The 15,020-nt window shown below is 52.2% G+C and overlaps 1 protein-coding gene across 3 annotated transcripts in view; it reads left to right on the top strand.

The window, feature by feature from the left end:
• The first annotated feature begins 86 nt into the window (after positions 1–86).
• Positions 87–15,020, top strand: part of USP35 (ubiquitin specific peptidase 35) — a 52,689-nt gene continuing 37,755 nt past the window's right edge. Inside the window, exons 1-7 of one of the 3 annotated variants that reach the window (XM_082749529.1) lie at positions 301–432; positions 6,344–6,458; positions 6,719–7,400; positions 8,420–8,552; positions 10,033–10,162; positions 10,558–10,659; positions 11,859–12,017. In XM_082749529.1, coding sequence (XP_082605655.1) covers positions 6,405–6,458; positions 6,719–7,400; positions 8,420–8,552; positions 10,033–10,162; positions 10,558–10,659; positions 11,859–12,017 — 1,260 coding nt within the window. In that variant the 5' untranslated portion in view covers positions 301–432; positions 6,344–6,404. Of the gene's footprint in view, positions 433–6,343; positions 6,632–6,718; positions 7,401–8,419; positions 8,553–10,032; positions 10,163–10,557; positions 10,660–11,858; positions 12,018–15,020 lie in introns of those variants that run through there. The other 2 variants (XM_082749530.1, XM_082749531.1) reach the window with 2 other exon arrangements.

Raw genomic sequence — 15,020 nt, 5'->3', positions numbered from 1 at the left:
GCGCAAACTCTATCTCCCAGGAGGCATTGCAGTGAGCCCTCCGGCTCCCCGCCTCGCCCCCGCCGGAGCTCCGACCGGCTGGTCTTAAAGGGGACGCGGCCTGAGTGGCGGTTCGCGGGGTGGCCCCCGCTCCGGCTCCTCCCCATTTCCCGCACCTCGCCCCTCCCCACGCTTCGTCCCGCAGCCCCGCAGCCCTGCCGCGACGCGGCTGACTCGGACTCCCTGGGTTCAAGCTTGTGCAGAGCTGGGTGGGGAGTTTGGACTTTGCAGTGAAGGCAGCATCCCTGCCGGCTGGGACCTGGCGGAGGGCGTCCCCACTCCAGGGGGAGCAGAGGACTCGCCCTGACCTAGCCTGGCCTAGCCTAGTCCTGCCAGGCCTGAGCGCCCCGCCCAGGAGCTGGCTCTGAGGCCGGGGCTACCGCGGTCCCAGAGGTAAGGGGGCTGGGGGCGTGTGTGCGGTTGTGGGGAGGGAGTGTCTGCACCAGCCCTGGGCACGCGCGAAGGGCTCTGAGAGTTTGGGGCTGGGAGAAGGGAGGTCTAGGTGCATCTTGGGCCTCGCTGTGTGACCTTGGGCGAGTAGCTGCCCCTCTCTGGGCTTCCACCTCCTTCATCAATTGTGTTTGGAGGTGATCCCTCCCTCTCCCCCAATACAGTGAAGCTCACCAGCCTTTCGTGGGGTCCGTAGCTCCAGCCTGGGCTGGGCACCAGTGCAAGGTATAACTGAAAGGAGTGGTGGGGCTAAGATAGGGCACAAACTGGGGGACCAAGAGGTTGCAACCGCTTAGCATAGGCTTTTGCTCTTCTCAGCATCCTCGCTCGGGCGTACTCCCCCTACGAGACTTGAGACTGTGTTAGCCTAGTGCCCGCCCTTCCAGAAAGCCTGGTGTGGGGGTGGGGACTTGTCTGTCTTAAATATGTGAGGGGTGGTCCCAGAAGGGATGGGTGATTGTGGTGTGTTCCTGAGAAGGGAATATATGCTCTCTCTCCTCCCATTCCCCTTCAGTTCAAGAGCAGTTGCGTTTTACCAGTAAAACCCTTTCTTTCTTTCTAGGAGACAGTTTTGTGGCCCAGACGAGGGCCTCTCAGTAGGAGGGCAAGGAGATCCTTCCCAGGGCTGCCTGGGGGGGGGGGGGGAATTCAGTTAAAAACATTCAGAGACAGATGCTGCTGTCCGAGCGCTGGGTCGGGGGTTGCTGGGAGGGACACCTAGTGCTCCCCAGGCGGAGTCAGAGGAGGTAGATAGGATATAAGAGTCAGAGAGGAGAGGAAATGGGCTCCTCAGCTCTTAGGTGCTGAGTTGGGGCTTGGAGGGTCAGCTGTGCTCTGGAGTAGGGAGAGGTTGAGTGAGACCTTCTGAAGCCCCTTCTCTGTCCTATGAGATTCTGGGAGCTTTTGACCTGAGCGCTAAACAGGAACAGTATTTGTTTTCTTTTCTTCAGTTTTGGTTGTTTGAGTCATTTCTAAATGGCTGAATCCTCACTCAGTCCTGTCCAGTGACCTCTGTAGGGACCTTCTTGGTTAATTTTGAGTCTCGGGGATATGGATATGCGGGACCAGACCTGGCAGAGGAGAGGGCAGTGACTGAGCCAGTCCCTGGAAGGTGCTTTCCTGGTGATAGCTTTAGTTTTATCTCATCTTGCTGTCACATTATCTCCCAATGGCCACTTAGCACTCCTTCACTCCTGTGCCTGGTCCTTTGCTGGGCACAGGGAACAGATAGGGGATTGGAGCTCCTTCCAAAGGAGATCCCAGCCTGGTGAGGGAGATAGACACAGAATCTAGTGACACTGCTGAGGGAGGAGAAAAGCAAAGAGGGCCTTGGGAAGCTCAAAGACTTGGACTGCAGGGGGCTTAGGAAATGCTTCCCAGAGGAGGGGCATGTGACCTGGGCCTGGGAGGATGAGTCAGAATTTGCCAGGAGAGTGAGAAGCCTTTTTCAGCAGAGAGGACATCACCAAAAGGTGGCCTGCAGGAAAAGCCCACTGCTCATATTCATTCAGATTTGTCACCAACCAGTGTTTGTCAAGTTCATGTTCCCCGCTGTCCCCCATCAGCCAAGTGTCTCAGAAAGGGCTGGAATAGCAGGTTCAGGAGTTCGTATCTTATGCTGAAGGGGCTGGGGAGCCTTGAGAGTTCTTTTTTTTTTTTTTTTTAAGATTTTATTTACTTATTTGACAGACAGAAATCACAAGTAGGCAGAGAGGCAGGCACAGAGAGAGGGGGAGGCAGGCTCCCTGCCGAGCAGAGAGCCCGATGCAGGGCTCAATCCCAGGACCCTGGGATCATGATCTGAGCCGAAGGCAGAGGCTGTAACCTACTGAGCCAGCCAGGCGCCCCGAGCCTTGAGAGTTCTGAGCAGAGAATGGTAAGATGGAGCTTATCATCTAATGAGATTAATCTGACGATGTTCGATGTTCGCAGAGTGGGTCACATAGACCTGGAAGGGATGAGGAAGCCTGAATTGGGGCCCAAGGTGTGGGGGCAGGGTATTGGACACACACACACACACACACACACACACATACACAGTGCTTGGGGGTGGTAGAGATGAGTCAGGCTTCACCATGCAGGAACAGAGACCTGTCAATACACAGTGGAAATGCGGAGGGTCATCCAAAAGGGACAGATAAAGGGATCTGGGCCTTCCAGGGAAGGGATCGTGATGTTCCTATATTCTTACTGTGTGCCCTGGAGCAGACTGGATGTTGCTGGAACTCTCAGGCTGTCATGACAGGAATGAGAGGTACAAGCCAAGGGCTTGGGGGAAGAGCAGCAGCATTGGCTGGGAAAGGATAAGGGGTGGTCAGGTGATCATCTCCCATTTGGGGGCTCAGAGACTCAGAACAGTGAAAGAGACCTTGCCTCAAGGCTGTGGGCACCATGGGGCATAGTGCCTGGGCTAGATTCAAAAGTTGGATTCTATTCTGCAGAACACAACCTCTACTGGAGGATGGATTGAGGGAGAGAATGAGGAGGTGGGGTTAGAAGGCTACTGCACTAGTCCAGGCAAGAAGTAAAGAGGAGCTGATCTTGGGGGCTGCTGCAGCTCTGGTGGGGGGATAGTGGAAATACTAAGTTAGCAGTGAGGGATGAAATTCCTAGTAGAATCAGTGAGATCAGGAGTGTGTGTCTGTCTTCTTGCTTGACAGTTTCTGTTTCCCCACTTGGTGCCAGATGGCCCAAGAATAGACTCATCACTGCCCCAGCCCTCATCTTTCTTATATCTCGTCCCCTTCTCTGTCACGGCTGAAATGGTCCCCATTTTCCAGGTGAAAAAGCTGAGGAGCCTGGCAGGGACTCACCCAAGGTCACCTGGTGATCCAGAAGCAGAGAACCTGGGTCTCATGCTTTTCACGCAGGCTCTTCTAATAGAGGATACGGTGCTGTGTGCTGCTGCACGCTTCCGAGCTCGGTGCGGGGCAAATGTCTCTTAGGGCAGAGCCAGTGTTGACAGGCCATCTCCTTGTCCAGAGCCTGGAGGAGTAATCCACCCTCCCAGGAATGCTGATGGTCTGCAGCTCCCTCCACCAAGGAGACCAAGTGCAGGTTCTTATCCCACTGTTAAGGCTGTGTCCCTCTCCCATGTTGATCCTCCACACTCCCATGTGTGCCCTAGGGAAATCAGGCCTTGTCCTGCCTCCCTTCTGTGGCCTGTGATGAGGTAAGGTGAGCTCCAAGCCTCTAAAACCCTTTTGCATGAATGCACCCAAGATAATGAGTGGGTTTAGTTGGTGACTATGGTGACAGCTGACCTCAGACTGCCTGTGTGGGAGTGGGGGCAGGTAGGCAGGGCTTGCCTGAAGTGGCTGGGCCACAGACTGCATGGAGGCTGCATGGCTGGCCTGGGAAATCACAGCTCTCACAGAAGGGCACCACTGCCAGGCCTCTAGCTGCCAGGTGCAAAGGTGTCAGGTAGAATGGTATGAAATTGCCAACATCTGCTCCTTTGCTTTCATGTGGTTAAACCTGATATCACTTATCCCCATTTTACAGAACAGAAGAGAGGCTCATGATGTGATTTGCTCAAGGTCAAGTAATGAGTTGCAAGACTACGAAAAATTTTTTTTTTAATTTGACAGAGAGAGTGAACACAAGCAGGGGGAGTAGGAGAAGGAGAAGCAGTCCTCACCCCAGGACCCTGGGATCACAAACCGAGCCGAAGGCAGACATCTAATGACTGAGCCAGCCAGGTGCCCAAGACTAGGATAAAATTTGCCCAAGTTCACACTAGAACGTAGGGCTCAACATTCCTAGTCTTTCTTTCCACTTCCAGAACATTCCCTAGCCCCAGAACTCCATTTCTGCCTACTGCCAGGTCCTTTTCCTCCACACACGATGTCAATATCCCATCGATTAGGGTTTTTTCTTGACTGCCTGAATAACAGGATTTCTTGGCATCCTGGATTGAAAGTTAAGTCCACTAGCCTGGAGGGCAAGATTAGGGGTTTGCAATGATGGTCTACAAGGGAGGTTGGTCACAAGCACTGCCTAGGAAAAAGATGACTAGGGATGAAGGGAGACCAGTTTTTAAAGACCTGTTTAAAGGTCTTTGAGATTATGCCTTGTTTGGCATACTTGACCAATATGTGCACCTCCACCACCAGACCGTAGTTCCTAAGGGCAAGGACTTGGCTTCTAAAGTGAAGGGGACTGATTCACTGAACAGTTCCCTGTGCTCAGCACCATGCCAAGGACTTTATATTTGCTTTAACAACAACCCTGCAGGATGGAAAGACTCAGAAAGCATAAGTAACAGGGATGGTAAGCCGACTCCATTTCCAGATGAATCTCATTCAGAGTAAAAAGAGTTGAACACACTATTCCAGGAGGCTTGGCGTGGGCCCTGGGCATATGAATTTGTGCTAAGGTAGCAGGTGGTTCTGAGGCAGCCAAACCAATGTCTGGGAACCACTGATCTGTACTCTGGCTTCACCCCCAGTAATCTCTGAGATGCTGGCCATTGAGAAATAAGTCCTAGTCCCAGCCACTTCAGGCAAGCCCTGCCTAGTTCCTTGGCAGCATGAGGGCATGGGGGACAGACAAGCAAATGGGCCCATTGCTCTTAAGAAATGCAATAACGGAAGCTTGGTCTCAGCCAAGAGCTTAGGACTCACACAGAGTCTGGGTCCCACAATATCTGTGGTTCTGAATAAAAGTTTCTGGCCCCTCACTTAGTAAATGTATGGCTTGTCTTCACACCAACCCTGGGTCCCAAGAATAGTTTTTATTGAGCCAGTAAGTTTAAACAGCTGCTGTATGCGGAGCTTTCTATCAGGTCCTGTCTAGAGTGGGGTCATACAAAGAAAGAAGGGGCCCTGTCTTCTTGGAGCTGAAAGTTGGATATTAAGAGAATAAGCTTTACCTTTGTGACCCAGCATGAGCATCAGAAGCAAAAGTGGGTCAGCTGGGGAGAAAGGCTTCCAGGAAACTGCCTGAAGGGAGAGGAAAAGCAAAGGGAAGGCTCCTGCGATCAGAGGAATAAGGTAGCAGTAACTCACACCATATTTTGCATTTGCTTCGGCAACAAATGCCTACTGTGTGAACAAAACGGATATGGTTGCTCCCCAGGAACCTGTACGGTATAGTGGACGAGGTTGACTCCAGCCAGGAAATCATGATAAGTGCCGTCATGGGGGACATGGTGCTCTGAAATTGTTAACAGACACGTCGACCCAAACAAAAAGGTCAGGCAAGGCTTCTTTGAGGAAGTGAGTTTGAGCTGAAGTCCGTGGGGTGAGTCAAGCAAGGAGGGGAGGGAAGAATGTCTGCAAAGGGCACAGCAGCAGGGAGAACACTATGAGTCAAGAGTGAGGGGTTGGTGTGGGCTCAGGCTGGGGAGGGGAAGGGGAAGGAAGGGCCTTGCACATGCAGAGCTGTGGAGCTACGCCTGGAGGAGGCAGGGCCAGGCCACAAACATGTTATGCTCTGCTTCATGGGAGGGAATTATGCGATCCCAGCTATAATGGAGGAGTAAGATGCAGGTGGCTGTAGGATTGGAGGGTGAGGGATGATTTCATGCCTGTAGGTCTAGGGATGTTCTAATTGAAGACAGCCCGTTTGAGGTAAGCTTTGAAGGAAAACAGGAGTTTGTCTGGCTGTGTGAGTGGGAGGGAGGTGGTGGTGGAGGTCTTGGGAGATAGGATGTTTCAGGCTAAAGGCACAGTGTATTCAAAGAACTGGAGCCTTGGAAAGATGTAGATCACTTGGGAAACAGCAAGAAGTTGATTTGGGGCAAAGTGTGCAGAGATCTCCCCGTTGATCCTTCCTTGGGATCCTAAGTCTGCCTGCCCTCCCTCCTTGGAGGTGTGATATTGTGTGTGTCTCCGCTCATCTTCCCCGACAGGACAGGACTTGGCCAACATCGTGGACCACAGCTTTTATAACTGGCTTCTACCAGCGCATGAATGGATGAGGTCACCAGGGAGGCCTGGGGAGAGGACAAAAGAGTGGGGAAAGGGGTGCGTGGAAGGTTCAGATATTGCCTTCGTGAGATTAAAGGCGCTCATCAGCAATAACCACAACCCCCTGGGGGCTCATTACATGCCTGGCGTTGCACTTTACTTCATTGCAATACCTCCGCGTGAGGCATCCTCGCCCCCTTTCCCAGGGGACGAAACGGAGGCCCAGAAAGGTGATTGCACCAGTTCTTGGTGCAGGGGACCACTTGGGGAACTGGATCTTTTGGGCCGAGCGTGACCCTGCTCTCTGTCTCCTGCAGCGTGGCGTCATGGACAAGATCCTGGAGGCGGTGGTGACGTCCTCGTACCCCGCGAGTGTGAAGCAGGGGCTGGTGCGGCGCGTGCTGGAGGCGGCGCGGCAGCCGCTGGAGCGGGAGCAGTGCTTGGCGCTGCTGGCGCTGGGCACGCGCCTCTACGTGGGCGGAGCTGACGAGCTGCCCCGTCGCGTGGGCTGTCAGCTGCTGCACGTGGCCGGCCGCCACCACCCCGACGTCTTCTCCGAGTTTTTCAGCGCGCGCCGCGTGCTTCGCCTGCTGCAGGGGGGCGCCGGCCCGCCGGGCCCCCGCGCGCTCGCCTGCGTGCAGCTCGGCCTGCAGCTGTTACCTGAGGGCCCCGCAGCGGACGAGGTGTTCGCGCTGCTGCGGCGGGAGGTGCTGCGCACGGTGTGCGAACGCCCGGGGCCCGCGGTCTGCGCGCAGGTGGCGCGGCTGCTGGCACGACACCCGCGCTGCGTCCCCGAAGGCCCGCACCGGCTGCTCTTCTGCCAGCAGCTGGTGCGTTGCCTCGGCCGCTTCCGCTGCCCGGCGGAGGGCGAGGAGGGCGCTGTGGAGTTCCTGGAGCAGGCCCAGCAGGTGAGCGGGCTCCTGGCGCAGTTGTGGCGGGCCCAGCCTGCCGCCATCCTGCCTTGCTTGAAGGAGCTGTTCGCCGTCATTTCCTGCACAGGTGCGTGTGAGGTGGGCCCGGGGCCGGGGAGGGAGCGCCTGCGCGCCAGGGGCCGCTTGGGCGCCGGCCAGGTGATTGTACGTGCAGGGTCTTGTGCTTGGCGTGCCTGTGTCAAGGTATGACGGGGTGGGGGTGTGTGTATGCATTCGCACTTAATGCGCAGGTCGGAGAATGAAGCGTCCCTTAATTAGCAGGGCTCTTCTGAGCCCCTGCCATGGGTCCCATCCTGTGGTGGGTACTGGGCACATAGGGAGGAGCGGACCCAGATCAAGCTGGCCAGGAGGAAGACTGGGGCTGAGCGGAGACAACAGAAAGGCATAGGGGGATGTCATCATGCCCTTTGGGTCAGGTGGGTTTCGTAGAAGCGGTGCCTTCTGATACAGGCTTTGAGAGCTGGGCAACAGCAGGGGCAAGGTGTTGAGGGCAGGCAGGGGCGAAGTTCTGGACACATGATGGAGCCTGTACATCTCAATTCTGAAATGTGAACTTTTGGTCCTCCATCGACAACTGTTGAACTTGGACTACAGTTATAAATGAGTGAAATAAGATCTGTGCCTTTCCTGATTATAGGGTTATTCAGTTGAAAGGAAGAGAAAGCACCTGGCAGGAGAAAGAACCAAGCTCCCATGCATAAGCCCTTATCCATTTGGACAACACATTTTGATAACTAAATGTTCTTTTTCACCTCTAGGCCTTTGTGTGGTTCCACCTGGAATGTCCTCCCTCCCCTCCAGTCAAACAGCCCTTCTATCTGTTCTTGCCAGCTCCATTGTTACCCTTTCTTACAGACCTTGCCTATATAGGTGCAGATTGGGTGAGGGGTGGGGTCAGTGCTTTTGTCTGTGCTCAGACAAAAGCCATGGGCCCCAAAGCCATGAGTTAAGGTGGGGAGGTGGCCCCAACGTGCTTTTTGCAGAAGCCTAGTCTAGTTCCTTGGCAGCATGAGGGCATGGGGGTTTGCGGGAGGTGAGGAGCCTACCTGCCTTGCTAAGCTCATCCCAGCCCCCACACCATTCCAGAGGAGGAGCCGCCTTCTAGCGCCCTGGCCAGTGTGGTCCAGCACCTACCGTTGGAGCTTATGGATGGTGTCGTCCGGAACCTCAGCAATGATGACAGTGTGACAGATTCTCAGATGCTCACTGCCATCAGCAGGTGGGCTGAGGACCGGGTGGCGGTCAGGTCTCTCTCCCTCCTTCCACTGAGTGGGATTGCTGGGCTAGATTTAGTGTCAGAAGGCCCAGGACCTCATGCTTTTTTCATTCATCCACCCTTTTTTGAGCCCTGCTCAGTGCCTGGCCCAGGGCTGGATGTGGGAGATGAAAAGAACCTTCCTCGAGCAGTGCTCTCAGGTTGGGTGCCAACTGTGTGATCCTGGACAAGTCAGTGAACTCTCTGAGCCTCAGTTTCCACCTCTGTAAAGATGGTATAAGAAGTTGTCAGGGTTCTATGGGGTCATACTGGAAGCTGCAAGTATGTTACAAAGTGTTTTTTGAGTTTGGCAGGTGTGATAAATGGAATTTGGGTGGTTTTTAGCTCACAGCTTTTGCACATTCCCTCACTTTGTTTGAATGTCGTTGTACTTGTGATCTAGCCACACCTGCCTATCCAGTGATCCCAGAATATGCTGCCTTCCTCCTGCCTATAGGCCTTTGGCTTTGTAGAACCCATTCACCTGGCATGCCTCCCCCACCATGCTTTCCATACCTGTGTGCAGATCTAACATCACCATCAGGCCTTCCAGGAATTTTTGGTTTTAGTTCTTAAAAGTGTGGGCTCTAGAGGCAAGCTCATTGGGTGCAGATCCTGGCTCTACTACTTCTTGCCTGTGTGATTTTGGGCAAGTTACTCCACTTCTGTAGGCCTCTGCTTCCTCATTTACAAAATGTAGTGTAATGGAGTCCACCTGTGGGGTTGTTGCAAAGATTATATAAAATGAGATAATACATGTAAAGTGTTTAGAGCAGTGATGGTAGCCAGTGTCATCGTAATGACTATTGCTTTGGTCTCTCTTTATGAGTCTAAAAGTAATGATATAATGCCATTTTCTTGGGCACGAACTATGTGGTAGCTTCATGCTCTATGCACAGAAGCATTATCTTGTGGGGGTCAGTTGGGTTAATATATGTAAGGCAGATGGAGTAGTGCTTGGTCCAGAGTGGATACTATTAGGGTTAACTATTATCACATCTTTTAATCATACAGCAACTCTGTGAGGGAGGTTTTGTCCCCATTTTACAGAGAGAAACTGAGGCTAGAGAGGGTGACTTGTTCTAGGCCACAAGCAAGGGTTTGCTGGAGCCAAAGCTACTTCCAAAGGGGAATAGTGCTGCTTCTGCTCTTGGGCCCCATGGTTCAGGCAGGGACAGCTGAAAGCTCCATTCTGCCCCTGCAGTCTAGTGTGTGGGGTGAGGTTTGGGGTGTTGAGAGTATGCTTAGCTGGGAGCCCTAGTCTCTGCCAGATGCTTGTGCTGGGCTCATTTGCAGTTCTCAGAGGTGTCTTATCCATCTCACGGACCCCTGTGCATGTGTGGGTCAGTGTGGGGTCTCAGGACATTCTAGCTTATCCCTGGGCTACTCCCATCCAGGCATTGGGCCTCCCCGGTCCTTGTGTCATTGTTGCTTCCTTCTCCAGGATGATTGACTGGGTGTCATGGCCCCTGGGGAAGAACATTGACAAGTGGATCATTGCACTGTTGAAGGGCCTGGCCGCTGTTAAGAAGTTCAGCATCTTGATTGAGGTTTCACTCGCCAAAATTGAGAAGGTTGGTGGGCCCCTGTCCTAGCCCTGGCTTATGGCTTTTTCCATTTTGCTCTTGCCGGGGACAGTATGGGTCTGGGAGGCAGAGCACTGGGGCTCCCACCCAAGCTTGCTGTGACTCGGGACAATTCACTTTACTTCTATGGGCCTTAGATTTCGCCCATTCATTCCTCTGCTCATTCAAGAATGTGTTGGTCTATCTGTCCCTCTGTCCCTCCCATCAGATGTCTGTCTTGCTATCCATCTGTCCATCAACCTGGATCTGTGAGTCTGTGCTCTTGGTTCTGCATGGGTCTACTGCTTCAGCTCTAGTGTGTCTGACCACCTCTTAGGTCTGTGGCTGCACTTGGCATCTGGGGTCCAGGCCTGGGGAACTTCTGACCAGCTTCTCTCTTCTAGGTTTTCTCCAAGCTTCTGTACCCCATTGTCCGGGGAGCTGCCTTGTCTGTCCTGAAGTACATGCTCCTGACCTTCCAGCACTCCCATGAGGCCTTCCACTTGGTAAGGACCCTATGTGCTGCTCTGAGGAGGGGTGGTTCTCCATCTCCCACTGGTTTGTTTGGCTGGAGTCCATTCATGCTCTCTCTATTGGGGTTGGGGGTTTGAAGCCCAAGACCTTGAAGTCCTGGACGTTAGGACTGAAGGAGACTTGAAACTCCGTTTTACAGATAGGAGACGAGAGAATGTGTATGGCTTCGCCACACGCCCACAGTAGAGTGACAGCCCTAGAATGAGGATGGCTAATGTTGCCTAGGACCCTGCTGTGTGGCAGGCATGGTACTAAAGACAGTACCTATACTGACTCTTAAGTTCAGCCCTAAGAGGGAGAATTCTATCATTTTTTCTGATTTTTAACTGAGGAAACTGCAGTTTAGGGAGATTAAACCACACACAGTGTCTGGGACAAGTGATACAGGAAGATTCTAAGTTTGTGTGAGTGATACAGGAAGATTCTAAGTTTGTCTGACTTCTGACCCTGTATTCTTCTGATATACCCTGCTGCCGATCAGCACCAGGTAGCCTGGCTTCCAGCCCAGGGCCCTTTCTGTTATCTTTGGGGCCATCCCTCCTGAAGGACAGCCTGTAGTTCTTGTTGGGGAGGAAGGAAGGGCTACCCTCTTGCCTTCCTTTCCCTAGACCTGACTTGCAGATGGGGCCCTAGATTTCGATGGCTCCTGCTCAGGACAGAAGTTTCATGCTTTCCAATTTGCTGCAGTGGGAAAAAGCATAGAACCAGGCTTTGGGGTACTGGGGGTTGAGTCCCATCTCTGCCGTTTGCCAGATGTGGTGACCTTGGACCAGGCACTTACCTCTCATGTTTGACATGTAAATGTTTGGTGAAAGAATGGTGGTAGAAGGAAGAGTAGCCCTTGTCACTCAGGCCTCAGGCTCTCCTGGCAGGTCAGTTGGCTGTGGCTTAACAGCTGGGGCTTGGGCCCAGGCTATGCCTCAGCTGTGAGGAGGGAATTGTTTATTCCATTTAACAGATGAAGAAATGGAGGCAGGATATCCAAGGTCACATGTCTTGTAAAAAGAGTCCCTTGCCTGCATAGCACAGAGTTCTATGTAGGCAAGAGGGATGGTGGCCAGGTGGTCAGACGTCCCTGCCTTGAGGAGCTCCGGGTATTTTCATCACTGACCACCAACACCTGTCTTGCGTTGTAAATGGTACTGAGCCTGATCCTGCTCTGCTCTCACAGCTCCTCCCTCACATCCCGCCCATGGTGGCCTCTCTGGTCAAGGAGGACTCCAACTCGGGGACCAGCTGCCTGGAGCAGCTGGCGGAGCTGGTCCACTGCATGGTCTTCCGGTTCCCGGGTTTCCCAGATCTCTATGAGCCTGTCATGGAGGCCATTAAGGTGAGTGACGTTCTCCCCCTCCTTCCTTGCCCTGCTTCAAAAAGGGTGCCAGCTGGGGCCTTGCTTAAGCCCGCAATATAGGTTAATGGCACCCCCCCCCCCAATCATTTGGTCTCTACCTGTGTCCTCTCACCTCCCCTCTCCCATCCTGTGCTTCAGGCACTCTGAGCCACCTGCCCTTTCTGCAGCTGGTCATTGCTCAAGATTGCACTTGGCCTTTGTATATGCCATTCTCTCAGACTAGAAACCCTCCTCTTGTTTCGCCTGCATATCTCCTGTTCCCATCGAGTCTTACTCATTAAGGCTCTGCCCAAGAGTTACCTCCCTCAGAAAGCCTTCTCTGACAACTCTCGATACCCTTCCATACCTCAGGCTGGGTGACTTTTTTGGGGCTCCCGCAGCTCCCACATCCCTTTGTCATATGTTGTCACTGTCTGCCTATGTCTGTTTCCACCCGCACCCCCCACCCCCCGCCCAAGCAGGGATTGTTATAAGTGTTCACATGGCTTTACTGCTGCCCTGCTTTGTGCCAGACCCAGGCTGGGAACTGGGGACGTAGGCACGAGGCAGCCCAAGTCACCTCCACAGAGGAGCTTGTAGCCTAGCGGGGTGACAGGCTTGCACAGAAGTAAGGAAAGTCCTGTGAGGAATGAGAGAAGGGAAGGATCATCTCCAGTTAGAGGAGGAGGCTACAAGGATGAAGGGGCTTCTGAGCTGGGCTTGCTAGGTTGTTAGGACAATAGCTTTTGTGGGTAGTGCCACATTTGACCATGTTTTCCGCGTATTTTGTTTTTTAATGCTCGTTAAGATGCAAGAAACAAGAAGCAGGTATTGTTGCCCGAATTTCGTAGACGAGGGAAATGAGACTGCAGAGGCTTGGTGACTTGTGCAGTCATGGAGGTAGTGAGAGACACACATAGGCAGGGTGCGTGATTGCTGAGCCCTTTCCTCTTGCGTGATACAGAGGGCAGGTCTGGGCGTGGGTGAAAGATGTTTAGGTAGGTGGTGGCCCTTACAGAACCTGTGATCTGACTTCCATTTCTGTAGCACAGCAGATAGGTAATGTGGAAAGCATCCTCCTGCAAAGCACCTAGAAATGCTTGTTAAAATATAACAAACGTCTTTTTAAGTACATAGCTGAGCTTGCAAGAAAGTAATGGGGAATCCCCAGGGGCCAAAACGGAATCGAGAACTGGAATCCAGAATGGTAAATGAGGGATAATGCTCTCGTGCCCTGTGGTGGGGAGGGAGTGGGGAGCGTATAACTGTAGTCACTAAACTGCTTGAGCTTGCAGGGACAGGAGGTGATGCTTAGGGCCTGCTCCCCTTGGGGCATTAGCAGTAAGAGGCCCATGTAAGTCAGGACCCAAAAAGGCTTTTGCTGTTAGTGAAAGAGTGATCTAGAAAAAAAAAATACAAACATGGTCTCGCATAGATTTCAAGGAAACTTTTCTGGCTTAGTCTGCATTATGGATTGGGAAAAGTGAAATTTGTCATCATTGGCCTGCTCTTGTGGGTTTAGGGGTTCAAGTTCTCATTGTCTTCGGGGTTGTGGGACCCCTAAACTCAGGCATTCACATTAAAAGTAGTTATGAACTAGTAATACCCTAGAGTTGCCTTGTAGAAACAGAAATGAAAGTGCTTTCAATTCACAAAGATAAACCTCTACTAAAGATGAGTTTATAATCCAAAAATTATAAAACACGGAAGGGAACAATCTACCACGAGTGAGAGTCAGTTGATAACTTGAAACAAAACCTCTGGCATTTACTTAGATCATCTCAGGTTTTCCAGCTTTGCAGGAGAATGCATTTATTTTTAAATGGAGAACACCTACAAGAGAAGCCTGTCACTGGAGGTAGATGAGCAGAGGAGACAGAGCTTTGATTTGCTGGAAGTGACTGTTACTGTTTCCTGCTAGCTTGGGAGCTTCTGGTGGGTAGGGACCATGTCAGGATTTCTGTGCCCAGCAAGTATCTCTGTGATCTCTGAGTGAATGAATGTGACTGTCGTGTGAAAAATGCAATTGTGGAGGCATGAGCAAAGAGGAGGGAGCATGGCCTTGCACTGGGCACTGAGGGAAACCCACACTGAGTGAGACTTGGGCTTTTCATGCTAGGGTCTATGGCCCCATCTGGGCGACAATGGATCTGTAAATACCGGTACCACTAGGTGCAGGCAGCAAGGTATAGAACACGTGTGTACCCCACTTGAGATCCTGGAATGTCTTCTAGAGGGGGGCTGTAGGAGTGAGGCCTTGAGGGATGGGAACTGGGAGAATGGGGCATCCGCAGGTGCATCCAAGGGAGAGGCGTGGGAGTGGGAACGTGCAGTTTGTCAGCGGAGTAGAAGGGACATTGGAAAGATCAGACCGGAGGGCCTCAGACCAGATCAACTCTGCTTCCTCTAGCAGATATGGGCCTCTCAAACCTTTCCTCCAGAGTACTGGAGCCCAGAAAGGGGCTGCTTACACCAAGCAGGCTGACACAAGCTCAGTGTTTCTCTGGAATCTCCTTTTATCTATGAGATTCAAGTACATATTTTATAAACATTTGTTTTAAGGCAGACCTTTTTCTTCCTTGAATATTAGAGAATGTGGCTCCAGGGAGATGTGCTACGTTTGTCCTGTGGCTTTGAATACCTCTTGGTATGAGCCAGTGTGGGAAGCAAGGCAGCAAAGTATCCATAGAATGTTATTGTTTATAAAACTTTACATGTTTTCTTTGAACACATCCTTCCTTGAGGCTCCTTTATAAGTAAATTTGGGAAAGTTCTCTTAGGCAATTTCTTTGGGAGCTGTGGTTCTTGCTAAGGGAGCCATTGTATGTCACATGAGAAACTTGAAACCAATTTCGTAGTGTTCTCTCTCTCTCTCTCTCTTTTTTTAAAGAGTACCAGAGTAGCTTCTTTGGAGAAAATGACTTTATTTTCCTAGTGTCGATAATTTTGCATCATGCGTATGTGCACATGCATGAGCTTCTGTCTTTCTGCCTTTTTGTCCCT

Source organism: Mustela nivalis, assembly GCF_964662115.1.
Source record: "Mustela nivalis genome assembly, chromosome: 9".
NCBI classification, from domain to species: domain Eukaryota; kingdom Metazoa; phylum Chordata; class Mammalia; order Carnivora; family Mustelidae; genus Mustela; species Mustela nivalis.
This window is presented reverse-complemented; position numbering and strand designations above follow the sequence as displayed.